At 37.7% G+C, this 14,011-nt stretch overlaps 1 protein-coding gene across 5 annotated transcripts in view; it reads right to left on the minus strand.

Moving 5' to 3' along the window:
* RAPGEF6 (Rap guanine nucleotide exchange factor 6) overlaps positions 1 to 13,328 on the minus strand; it is a 285,799-nt gene extending 272,471 nt beyond the window's left edge. For 3 of the 5 annotated variants that reach the window (XM_016431778.2, XM_001365971.4, XM_003339515.4), the window contains exon 1: positions 12,833 to 13,327. Coding sequence is in view for 4 of the 5 variants with exons in the window: in XM_001365971.4 (XP_001366008.1) it covers positions 12,833 to 12,901 (69 nt within the window). In the remaining variant the exon portion in view is untranslated. Of the gene's footprint in view, positions 1 to 12,832 lie in introns of all 5 variants that reach the window. The other 2 variants (XM_007473406.3, XM_007473405.3) reach the window with 1 other exon arrangement.
* Between the last annotated feature and the right edge of the window lie 683 nt (positions 13,329 to 14,011).

The following is a 14,011-nucleotide window of genomic DNA, read 5'->3' on the forward strand; positions in this document are numbered from 1 at the left end:
ATGTATATAACTCTGCATAATGTCTCGCCTATAAGACTGTCAACTCCTTGAGAGCAAGGACTGTCTTTTATCCTTCCTTGTATCCCCACACACAGTGGGGATTGAACACACAGTGCGTTGTGTTCAATAAATGTTTACTGACAAAAATACTAGAAGACTTAAAGGAAGGCCTCCAATATACTGGATTAATAAAAAGATATAGACAAAAATCTCACAAAATAAGAAAATATGGATTGGTTCTGTTCCAAATCAACAAAGGTCATTCATAACCATATCCATGAAAACATAGATACACTGAAATAGCCATTGGAATAATGAAGTAAATTTTCAATGAACCTTTCATGTACCAATCAAAATTGTTTCTGGTTTCTTTAAGAAATAAACAATCCAGAAATAGCACCAAAAGCACTTAAGTAGAATTTGGAATGACTCCTTATACTTCATTTTATTCACACAATATTCACTTTAACGATGAATATTAATCCAGTTTTAGAATCTGAAAATGACACACATATCCATCTACTACTTTCTAACTCTCTGAATCACATACAATTCATGTGAAGTTATAGTTCAGAAATGACAATTCAATCAAATATTTCTTACACCTCTATTATATGCCATGACTTGAAAGCAAAAAAATGAAACAGTTCCTGCTTTTAAAAAGTGTTATATTACAATATGATATATAATACAAAATGGGGTATGGAAAAGCTGTTCTCTTGGTGTTTACTAACATAGTATTGTCTCCAAAGATCACAGAAATATTTTAAGGAATATGTTGTGTGTCCAATTAGGCTTTGCCCTTCCGGGGGTAGGAAGTAAGTATTTCATTTCTTTTGAGGTACAAAATTGTGTAGTACTGAGCAACACTCTTTTAGACAATGGGGATTCGTTTTCTGACAACTATGCATTAAGCAAAAAGAAATGAAAAAGAACTTTATTTATAGCAAACTGTACATTAAAGATCATATAGTCCAATGCCCTCAATCCTAAAAAGCAAACTAAGATATTAGTAAATAGCTGGGAAGTCAACAAAAAAAATAAGAACAAGGTACACTTTAAGCTTAACCTAAAGGTGGGGGGAGGGGAAGATGACTCAGCACTTCCTTTTATTGATCCACCACACCCTTACCAAGGGTTAGCCAACAGGAGAGCCAGGGTGTGGCAAGCCTTTCACCAGTATACACAGTCCCAGTCTGTTTATACCCTCAAACAAAAGTTACATAGAATTCATTGGTTTTATTTTCTAATTTCTCAATTAGTGACTATACATACAAAACACTTTATTGTTAAGAATCCCTAAAAAAAGGATTCAATCCAATTAAATTCCCATTTTTAAGATGTGACAAGTTTATATGAAGGATTGCTTTAAAACAGAAATTTATACTATGCCCAAAACAAATTCTCCCTTTCACTTAAATGTATACATCCTTCCTCCAAATACAATAGAAATATAGTATTCTATTGTCCTTGATATACCAAAGATTAAATAATACCTATGTTGTATTTACTAAAATAAGAAAATATACTACATTTTACAAATGTTTTCAGCCAAAAGGGTTTTCTAGCTAATCCTTAATTACACCAGCAAATTTAATCAATAAGAATATCATTCCACAAGAATACTAGTTAATAGAAGGGCCAAGCCTAGAAAATCACCAATTCCCATTTCTACAATTTTGCCAATAGGTTCTCTTACATGACAAATATTTTTATTGTCCTAACTTTATGACAGCAAAGGGCATTTGAGATGAAGAGGAAAACTGAAGATTCAAAGCAACTTGGACAAGAAATTTAAAGGAAACTAGAAATAGTAAAGAATATGTGAGAACAGGTAGAAAAATTTTCATCTTATCATCTTTCAGTTTTCTACTCTCAGCATTTGCTGTTCAAAAATTGTTAATGTTAAAATATGCTCACTTTAAAAAAACTTTTAAATATATTTCCTATCAAATTTTTAGATGTTATAATACTCTTTTTTTAAAAAACACTTACCTTCCATCTTAGAATAAATACTATGTATTGGTTGCAAGGCAGAGGAATAAACAGGACTAGGAATGGGGGTTAAGTGACTTGCCAAGGGTCACATAGCTAGGAAGTGTCTGAGGCCCCATTTGAACCCAGGAACTCTTTCCTGTCCATAGGCCCAACAAAGGATGCATGTACTCTTAACTATTCTTACTGTAAACATGGTAATTGAAGAATGGCAAGGGACCATGTAAAATTTAAACTAGATGATCATGAGAAATTATGCAACATTATAGTTTGGGGAACCTCAAAGTCCTTCAGCTCTTCATGGTATGAATTGGGAAACTAAGGTACAAAGTAAAATAAGGAACATGTCAACCCTAGAAGTTGGCAGTGGACAAATCAAATATACAGAACCAGTGGACTGATGCCACAACACTTTAGAGGAGGATGTGGCAGAAGCATAAAATATCTTCTGGAAGACCTTACAGCACCTACCTGTATGAGCACTACAAAAGTACTCTGTACAGAACCCTCAATATGTTTTTCCTTTCATAAGGTATAAATATTATAACATCAACAAATATAACAAAGGCCAAGTCCAATCAATTCACTACAGCAATTGCTGTTCATTAACACTTTTTTAGCCCAAAGAAATCAAAGAAGAAAAGGACCCCATATAAAAATATTTATAGTTGATCTTTTTGTAGTGACAAAGGCCAGGAAATTAAGACAACATCCTGGAATTAGGGATTACCTAAACAAATTATGAATATAATGAAACATCACTGTGTCCTAAAATATGAAAGAGTAGGTTTCTTAGAAACCTGGGAAAACTATGGAAGTGAAGCTTAAGAAGAACCAGAACAACTTATCCAAAAACATTGTAAATACAAACAGCTTTGGAAGACCAAAGCTAAATGGTGCAGTGAATAAAACACCTAGCATGGTCAAGAACACCAGAGTTCAAATGCAATCTTGGACACATAATAGCTATGTCTCCCTTAGCAAATCACATAATTCCTCTCTGCCTAGGTTTCCTCAATTTGGAAAATAGTAATTAATATTAGAACCTACCTCACAGAGTTGGTATGAGGATCAAATGAGATAATATTTATAGCTCTTGGCACAGTGCCTAATAGCACATAGTACTTGTTTTCCTCCTTTTCTTTCTGATTAATGCAAAGACCAACCACAATTCCAGGGAACCAATGATGACCAACTACTATCTTGATTCAAAGGAGCCAGAGGTGATAGCCTTAAGATGCAGAATGAGATATGTTTTGGACATGGTCAGCATGGAAATTTCTTTGCCTGCTTCACTATGAATAGCTGTTAGGGAGTTGTATTTTTTTTCCCAAAGAGAGAGGAGAAAGAAAACAAATCTTCGTTAAACTTAAAAATTTTTAAACACTTACTTAGGTTTCTAATATGAAAAGAAACAAGTAAGCCACTCTGAATCCAAAAAATACTTATGGTTTCTAAAAACTTGTGCAAAGTAACAAGAATAGCAACCACATATTACTATAAGCCCACAGGACTCTTACATGGTCCTGAAAAATCACACACTCTATTAAAAATGGAATAAAGATACCAATAAAGCATGCAGGCTAATGAGATGGTCTTTCAGGTGGCCCTCAGCAAAGATTCTTGCAAAACAGTCACATTCTCATCAGGGACACTTCAAAGTCAAATGTCCCACAGACCAATTGGCCTCTACCTGAGACTTCACTCCCCTCATAGAGCAAAGTTCTTTAAATCCTCCTAGAGCTCGTGACAATACTTACTAGGTCTTTTCAAAAATTGGTCTTTGTCAATTTGTTAACCCAATTCATACCATGCTAGTGGAAGATTTTTTATTAGGGCATCCCTAATCTTTCCAGCTATGTGAATTCATAATACTTATATGGTCAATCAAGTAAGGGAGATTTTCCCCATTGGTCAAATAAAATATTTAAATGTTATGAGCTCAGCAACAATAAAATATATGTGATAAGTATTGAGTATTATAAACAGTTTTATCTCCCTCAAAGCACTATGTGTCAAGGGAAAGCACCTCTTTCATTTTTAAATGAACTTAAAGATGTCTTTGGTACGTGCTATCCAATGAATTTCTCTAAAAGTAGAATACCAAACTATTTTTATCATTTGTCAATTTTAAATTTAATTGGACTTATGGTTAGAAGTAGCAAGCACCTGTCAAGGATAAGTTTTACAAAAATGTTACTTTTAACATTTTTATCTGTAACCATCAAATTACTATTATTTTCATGACAGTCTCATAATAAGAGTGGATGTCACATGACTTCTATTTCTATACTCGAATTCAATGATTTTCAAACTGTGGTTCAGGATTTTTACATTCTTAAAAATTAAGGTCTATCTCCAAAGAGCTTTCTTATATGGGCTTTTACCTGTCAATATTTACCATATTAGAAAGTAAAATATCTTAGTAATATTGTGAAAATAGTTTTGACCTAATGAATCCCCCCAAAAGGGTCATGGAGGTCCTTGGGGAATGGGAGAAGCCACATTTTGCAAAATGCTGAATTCAGACCAACAATTACATTCAATCCAATAATCATTTATTAAGTGCATATATATACATATATATGCATGTATGTATGTATGTATGTATCCAAAGTAAACACTTACTACTGAGAATCAGTAAAATCTTAATATCTCAGTTGAGTTTTAAAGGAAGTTGGAATTCCAAGAAGTGAAAGTGAGGAGGGAGGAGGCATTTCCAGGAAAGAGGATCAGCCTCGGCAAAGGGGGAGAGGCAATGGATGGAATACAAGAGTTCCTTGAATAACAAAAGAAAATCAGATTGGTGGGGACAAAGAGTAAATAAAAAGGAATAATGTAAAATAAGTTTGGACAGATAGACTGCAGTCAGATGGTAAAGAGTTTTAAATGTCAAGCTAAGGCATTTTTATTTTATTCTAAAGGCAATAGGGAACTTTTAAAGAATTCTAAGCAAAGTAATGGTATGATCAGACTTTTGCTTTAGGAAAATTATTTTGGAAGCTATATAGAGGAAAGATTATAAATGGAAAAAACTAAAATGATTCGAAATAAAAAACTATAATAACAAATAAACCAAGGGATGATGAGGGTCTGAATTAGTCACATGAACGAAATGGAAATAGATGAGAAATGTTTCCTAAAATCAACTAGATTTCCAATTGGTTGGCTATTGGAGGAGAAGGAAAAGTGCTACGGATGTCACCTTGGGTAAATGGAAGAATGGTGGTAGCTTCAATAGAAATATGTGTAAGACAGGTGAGCTTAGGGAGGGGAGAGGGACAGAAATAATGTCTTAAATTTTAGATATCTTGAATTTAAGATGCCCTTAGCACATCCAGTTTTAGATAACCAATAGGCAATTGGTCATGTGGCAATTGGAACTCATAAGATTAGGACTGGATCTATAGATCTAGATGTAATCTATATAGAAATGATACTGAATCCATGTCAGCTGATGAGATCACTGACAGCAAAAGAAAAAGACCCACAATAGCTCTAGAGAACACCACAGTAGTAAGGGCAGAGTATGAATAATAATCCAGCAAAGATTAGAAAGTGTGAAATTAAGATTTACTCCACCCTACTTATTGTTTAGAATTTTAGTCACCAGGAATGTATACACCCCCACTTAAGGATTAAGTGTGGGGGAGGAAGGTCTATGACCCAAGTGTGCTAGCAAGTGACAAATTAGAAACAACTGACTGCCCCTTAAGCAGTTTAAGCCATCATTGGTACATGTAAAGCACAGGAAGTGATGCAAAGAACTGCCTCGAAATTTCGTGGTCACTTCCTACGAGGGGGTCTTCATCTTGGAACTTGACTGTGGAGGAGCTCGGGCTTGATATCTCAGACTGTTGGTGAGTGAAAAGACTGGCACCCTTTCCTTAGCTTTTCTGGAGTGTGTGTCTCTGTCTCTCTCATTTCCTTAATTTCTTCTCTCTATTTGTAAATAAACTATCATAAAAGCCATTCTGACTTGAGTAATTCATTGGGATTTAGTAATTAAATCCCTGGCAACCAACTCTCACATATTCAGTCCAACCATAATTTTTACCCCTTACAAAAGAAACAGTTGGATGTGTAGTAATCTTTAAGTTGTACATGTACTTTCCTAATTAGGTAGGAAGTGTAAGTAAAATTCAGTCCATAGTACAGATAACGGTTTGAAAATGAAATTCTGAACAATGAAGTAAGAAATCCAAGAAAACTATTCTACTGTTTAAATGTCTCCTTTGGGACACAGTAACATGAAGGACAGATTAAGAATACAAAAAATATTTTTTTAAACCAGCTTTCCTTTTAAAATATTGATGTGCATTTTTTGCTTAATATAAATAACCCTTTTTAGTGGTCAACATTCTTTTTTTCTGAATTGTCTTTTCCCATGCTATTTCTTTCTCTCAATCATTCCACTAAACCTTACCACATCCCTAAATTGTCTTCTTTCTGGTCATGACAAAATTGCCTCAAGCAATATTCTCTCATAAGGCTTTCAAGCTAATACAAGCCACTAACTAACTTCAAGACAAGTTGAAGCATCTCAGTTCTTTCATTTGGGGCATTTCTTTTTTTCTTAGATTGGTTCTCCATCTCACCCAAGATGAAAATGAAGAGTCTACCACTAATAGGTCTGATGTCACTATTGATCCTAATGGAAATTTAAACCAGCTCTGATTCCTGCCATCTTAGAGAACTTGCCCCTACTCCTACCCTCTACCACTTTGGGGCTCATCATATTAATGCTGCACTTAGTAGGAACAATTAATCAGCACAATCTACTGCAGATGATACCTCCCAAGCTCTACAGATCTCCATCCTCAGCTTCCCTAGTAACTAAGTTTTACAGGTTTGTGCCACTTCACCCAGGCAAAAAAAAATTTTTTTTAATATATATATATATATATATATGTGTATATATATATATATATTTCTCATATTGCTAAAGAGTTGTTTGTGTATATTTTCCCCAAAAAGTGACAAAATGAGTAACTGTAGTCAGATATTAATGGAATTAAATTAATGTGAACTAAGTTAGAAATCCAGATATACAAAAAGAGACACTAAAATAATCATGCTTCTCAAAGATTAAAAAAAAATCAACCAATGAGATTATAATTCATGTGAAGTTGTTCTACTAAGTGACCAGGTTCCTAAAAGACCTACTTGCAATCAGCTATAGGAATTCCTAACTGATGAGACATCTTCTGATGAAATTTGAATCAATTCCAATCCTAAAATAAATCCTTGATTTCAATGATATTGGAGACTTCAGGTGAGGAAATTCCCTCTCCAAATGTTAAGTAACTGATTTGCAACTTAAAATCTTATAAAGAGTTGTATTAACACTGAGATGGGAGATAGTAAACTATTTGCCCATGGTATAAGGCCTTACCTAAGTACAACCTTCTCCATGAAACTTTTCTTGGTCAGAATCTTTGAAAACCCCAGGAAACATTAATTTGAAACTTGATCTGATGATTAAAAAAAAAAAACCTGCCCAAAAGAATGATTAACTGTTAAATGTACTATGAAGCTTGATAATCTTTTTTTTTTTTAAAACCCTTACCTTCCGTCTTGGAGTCAATATTATGTATTGGCTCCAAGGCAGAAGAGTGGTAAGAGCTAGGCAATGGGGGTCAAGTGACTTGCCCAGGTTCACACAGCTGGGAAGTGGCTGAGGCCAGATTTGAACCTAGGACCTCCCATCTCTAGGTCTGACTCTCAATCCACTGAGCTACCCAGCTGCCCCCTTGATAATCTTTTAATCCTAAAATCCAGTATTTTTAATGATGAAAAGTTTTTTTTTTTAATTATTTGAGTTTCAGAATCAGGTCAGGATTCAGCATTTAGCATTTTGTAAGTGAAGAATTTAAAAGTCTATCCAAATTGCTTAATCTCTTTTTGACTATGATGTAGGCAACAAAACTGTCATTTTATTCCTGTTAATTTAGTTTCACAACACTCCATAATCCTTAACCTTCTCAATTCCCTGCCACTCTCCAGGTTCTATGGTTCTCACTTGACTAATTTCCCTAATTTCACAAACCTTTTCAGTGGCATAGAATCATAAATCAATGCCTTCATAACCAAGGCATCTAAAACTTTAACCACAACAGTAATCAGGTGACAAAGTATAGTAAAAATTAATACTAACTTCTAATTCCTTCTATATGCATGGGGAAAACAGCAGACTTGCTTTATCAAATATCTCAAAAGTGAAAAATAAAGACAGAAGAACAATTGCACATTTCCTGAAGATAGCAGAGCTTGTCTGACGGCAGAAATAAAGGATTCAGCAAAGAGAAGAAAACAGAAGAAGAGAAGCTGGAAAGAAATAAAATGCAAGATCCTCTGAAGTCAAGAAGGGATATAAATAAGATCATGGTACTGAAAGTAAAACTTCACACTAACTCTGATTACAGGCACCCAGGCTGCCCTTTATCCTTTGTACAAAGTGAATAATAAATAAGGCTTTTTAAAGAGAAACTGATTTAACTAGTGTTAGTACAGAGATAAAAATATTATAAACAACCAATTTAAATTCAAGACAATAGTTACTGTTCTAAATAACAGGAGAGGAAAAGATTTGGCTTTAGAAAGAAAGAATACCTATTGTGAAAATAGAAAGTAGAAGATAGGTAGTTTGATCCAACACATGAGAGAATTCACACCAGAAGATCATCTTAATAAAGCTAAGTGATGAAAACTTTTGCTACTAAAGGGAGGGAAAGTGGACCAAAGAACTTGAAGAGAAGATCTGGCATATAACTTGTAAAAAAAAAAATAGTTGGGCTGCATAGGTCAAAGTATGCCGAATTCAGCTTTCTCCTCCAGTAGAACTTCTTGAAAGCGTAAGCATAAACAGACTATGAGAAGTGGCAGTGTTAAGTGTTATGAATAGGCAAAGTTAACAGATGGACACAAATTTTCTCCTGATGGAGCTGTTGGGAAAAACAATTTATGATTATGTTGTATATTCTTCTAGATGAAGCCCTGACATCCTCTACTCAAAAGGAAACCTATCTTCAGACAGGAACAGCCAATCAGCAGAGAGGCAAAGTTTTAGTATTAATTCCCCTGGATAGGGCTCCCAGGGAGGGGGTATCATGGCTAAAAGAATGGGTAACACTTAAGGGCTGATTGTAAAGGGCAAGTCTTGGAATCATCTCTAGCACTGAGGCAGCCTGGCATGTATGAAGGAAAGTTCTATCCTCTTAGCTACATTACTACATACTGACACATTTTGAAGATCAGTGAATGTATAAGTATCATCATTTGCACTGTACTGTTGATGTTTCCACTACTTCTTTTTATTGTCATAATTTTGAAAGATCCGCTGTGAATTGCACTCACCATCGCCTACCACATAAAAGATCTAATACCTGGTCCTTCCAAAGCGGGGAGGGCAAAGATGAGATTTCTGGTTCTTTGCTATCATTCATTTTCAATCACCCTGGTTCTGTACTTCTTCAAGTGAGATTCATGTTGCTCATCTTTTTAACCTTTCTTTCTTATTTTTCTTTTACTATTGCTAATTTCTACCTCCAGTGCCACCCATTCTAGTATTCTTCCATCTTTCAAATCAGGGCTGTTCATAAGGGTTATTTAGGACTTTACTTACTATAGGAGCCCTATCTTTCATGAAGGATAGACAAGGTTTCTCAACCCAACCCCCCACCCACCTACCCACCCCCAGCCAAAGGCAAAGATTCTTTCCCAAAACGTGAATGAAACAGGAAGCTAAGGTTCGAGCCACTAACACAGCTTCCTGATCATCTCTGGCATAAAAGACCAGCCCATGAGAAGGCAGTGCTCCTCAGGTTTTGTAGATAACCCACTAATCTATGACTCACTACATTCAACACACCCTGGGGAGCAGACATGTTTCCATGTGGAAATGAAGGGAACCGGACTCTTGCTGAGTTCTGTGCTCCAGCCGAGTAAACTTCCTTTTAATTGTTAGATGGTCTACAGGTGTCTCATTTCATTCCAATCTCAAACATGACCTCATCTTAGTATAAGGTGTGAGATATTGATCTATACCTAGTTTCTGCCATACTGTTTTCCATTTTTCCCCAATAGATTTTGTCAAATAAAGAGTTCTTATCCCCAAAGCTGAGATCTTTCAGTTTATCAAACATTAGATTGTTATGGTCATTTACCCTGGCTATTGTGTGTCTAATCTATTCCACTAATCTACCATTTTATTTTAGCTTGAATAAAGTCCAACAAAAATGAATCACAATCTCCAATGAATTAAAATTGTGTTAAGTACAATGGAGGAACACAGAAGAAAATAGACAGCAGTTTACCCACAGTGAATCGTAATGGTAATATTTAAAGCACTTTATAAATGCTAGTAATTATTACAGTCCCAACACATGAAAAGTAATGACTGCATTATAATCTATACCACTGAACAGAACATCTTTCTCTCAAATCCATCTTCCACATAGCTGTCAAGGAGGTTTTCCTAAAATGTAGGTCTGACCCTCCTCAATTCCATTTACCTGGCTTCCTTTAAATTCTAACTAAAATCCCATCTTTTACAGGAAGCTTTTCCCAATTCCTCTTAATCCTAGTGTCTTCCCTTTCTTAATCATTTCCTATTTATTCTCTATATAGCTTAATTTGTTGTTTGTTTACCATTAGATTATAAACTTCATAAGGCCTCTTTTTGTATTGCCACTGATCAACAGTGCCTGGCCTATTTTTTTTGTTGTTCTTCAGTTGTTTCAATCATATGCAATTCTTCATGACCCCATTTGGCAAAGATACAGGAGTGGTTTGTCATTTCCTTCTACAAATGCAGAAACTGAGGCAAACAAGGTTAAGAGACTTACTCAGAGTCTCACAGCTTGTTAAGTGCTTGGCATATAGTAGGCACTCAATATATCACTTCCCCATTGGAAAAATTTTAGCAATTCTCTAATACCTCAAAATCAAATATAACCTCTTTCCTTTGGCATTTAAATCTCTCCACAACCTATTTTTTCCGATCTACAATACATTCATGATAGTTTTCTTGCTATTCTTCACAGGGGACATTGTCTCCCATCTTCTTAGCACCACTAAATTCCCATTCCTATGACATCAATATAATCCTTGGCTCTAAATCTCTGTCCAACCAGAATGCAAGATTTTGTCATTTCCAAACTCATAAAGGTCTCAAATATGAGTCTGGTGATGGACCTCTATGTAGACTAAGCTAAAAACCAGCCTAGCAAAGTATAGAGAAGACTATCTGGGTAAGGAATTTTTTAGTAAGAGAAAATTCCTGAAAACTTTCTACTGAAGGAGAGGAACTGCATCACTCACAAATTCATGGATCCTTAAAACACAGAAATTATAGAATCACAGATTTAAAGCTTCAAGAGATCTTGAAGGCCAACTATGCCCAACCCCTAATTTACAAATGAGGCCCAGAGATCCAGGTCAGTTAGTTTCAATAAGCAAGCATTAAGAGCCTACTGTGTGTCACCCACTAAACCCAATGTTGATCCCTCTGCCTCTCAAGTTCTGTCCCTTGTAACAAAATAGTTAAGTACACAAATTACTTTGGCAAAATCAAAACACTGCTTATTTCAACAGCAGTTGTGCAGCAGACTCTTAGAAAACTGAGATTAAACTACCTAAACTTAATTCCATTACATCTTTAAAAAAACTTTTAAACATGAAATTTGCATTCAGGAAAAGTAGATGGTATCAAGAGAACCCTACAACCAAAAATTCTACAACTGCCAGCAATTCATCTCTTGACTGACTTCATTACTGGTTGGAATTACATAATTTAACAGAATAATGTTCAACTAACTTCAGAAACTTAAAAAAAAAATTTTAATACTCACTTTTAAAAACACTTTGAGAGACTTAAATATGTTATTGCTTAAACCCAGTTTCATTTCAAACTTCATACTACCTAATTTTTGGTTAATTCTTTGCCACCTGCCTGCCTAAACATTAACATTTCCAGAGAGTATGATATTGCACCTTACGAAAACAAAAAATAGTTTTATGCCGCTCCTCATAGTTTTCAAAAGGTTCCTGCCAAAAATACACTTAGGGATTAAAGAAAAATAGGGAAATGACTGGAAATATAAAAAAACTACACTTAAAGAGAAATGTCGCTTACATTACAAAAAGTAAAGTATGGAACTGACAATGACAAGAAAACGCCGAATTCCAAGTAAGATACAAAGAGAGACCAGGGCGGAGAAAACTAATAAGATTTAAAAGGTATGCTGATTAATTTGAGCCAAACTCAAGTAAACCCCTATATATTCAGAGGTCAAGTTTCAGAACTGTGCTCTGTAGCGAAGTGGTGATGTGTATGTGGGCCCCTCGGGAGCAGGTTCCTTTTGTGTGAAGTGTCGGGGTAGAATAGTTTTTGTTATCATTGGAATAGATACAAGTTCAAGGTGTCTCCTCGAGTGGGTCCCATCTCAGACCGGTAGCACCCAAACCATCCTATTTTTCCCTGATTTGGGACCACACCAGCCAGAGTGGCCTCTCCAGTCACCCAGGAACGCTAACCACCTGATGACGGCCGAGCAGGGCACTGACTGGCCGGGCACAAGCCTCGACAATTACTTTTCAACTATTTCTATCGGCCCGGCCGAGTCGGACCCCGTGTCTCCGGGTCGCGCGGGGTTGGGGAGGAGTAGGACGCCCCTAGTTAAACCAGTAACGTTCGTGTCCCCACTGAACCCAGAGTTTGTTGCCCTTTGAAAAGTTTCGGGCTCCGCCAGCCAGGCGCCCCCTCCCCCCTGAGCAGCTTCCTGTCCCGGCACCCCAGAGAGAGGCGAGGGAGGCCACGGGGCCGGGACTCGCTCACCTCCGGGGTCCTCTCGGGGGGTTTTTTCCTCAGAGCCTGCTTGGCGCTGGGGTCCACGGGCGAGTGCATTCTCTCTCGCGGCGCGCGGGCTCCGGGGCGCGGCGCGGGGGTCCGACAGCGGCAGCCGGGGTCGTCCGCCCTCCGCAGCCCACGCGGCGGAGACCCCTCAGCCTGGAGGGGCCCGCGGTGGGGCCCGGCAGTTCATGGTCCCCAACTCAGTGGCACTGTAAGAGCCGGGGCCGCCGAGAACCCAAATGTCTGCGCGGGGGCGGCGAGCGGAGCAGAGCTGGCGCCCCGGGACGGGCGCGTCAGATCCCTTCCCGCCCAGGCCGAGCGAAGGCCTTCGCAACTTGCTGCTAGTCCCGGTTTAGGAGTAAATCCGCTCCGCAAGTTCCGCCTCACAACACAGTCCCCCTCTCTTCAGCACTATACGCGACTAGCGCGCTCCCGCCTCACAGTAGCTGGCGGCCTGAGCACGCGCCAAGCGAGGATGCGCGGCAGCGCACGCGCACAGAAAGCTACGATAGACCCGGGGTGGAGCCAAAGCTCATAGGGCGGGGCTCGACGTTCTGCTTAGGCGGGGCAGAGAAGGGCAGATCAGGGCAGGGTACCGCGGACTTCACTCCCTCTCCCGCCTCCTCGCTCTCTGATAAAATCTCGCGAGCCCTTTTGCCTTCGAACCTTGAAGCTGCTAATAAACTTCTCTTTTCCCCAAAGGCACTCCCCCGACTTTCTCTGGGTCCTTTTGATCTTGTCGAACCTACTAGTCGAACCTCAGTTCCTTCTCTGTGCTCGAACCCAAACGGTTCCGAGTGCGAGAGCCATATTAGGGGTGCAGCTGCCCCAGTGTGCATTGTCTACCCTACACTACTCAAATACAGGGAATCTTCTCAATGGTCTGGAAGGGCACTTGAGAGGTCTCAATACAATACAGACTTGGAGCCAGGGGGATTGGATTCAAGTTCGGATTCAGACACTAATTTTGTGATTTTAGGCAAATCTACAATTTCCTCATCTGTAAAATGAGAATGATGATACTTCAACTACTCTCCCAGAGTAGAAAGCATTTTATAAACCTTTAAGTTCATAAATATGAGTTCTTGTTACATGGGAACAAAGGGAGATGGGAGATATTCCTTAACTTCCCCAGAAATGAGGAAAAAGCTTCCTGGAGGAATT

Source organism: Monodelphis domestica, chromosome 1 (genome assembly GCF_027887165.1).
Source record: "Monodelphis domestica isolate mMonDom1 chromosome 1, mMonDom1.pri, whole genome shotgun sequence".
NCBI lineage: Eukaryota > Metazoa > Chordata > Mammalia > Didelphimorphia > Didelphidae > Monodelphis > Monodelphis domestica.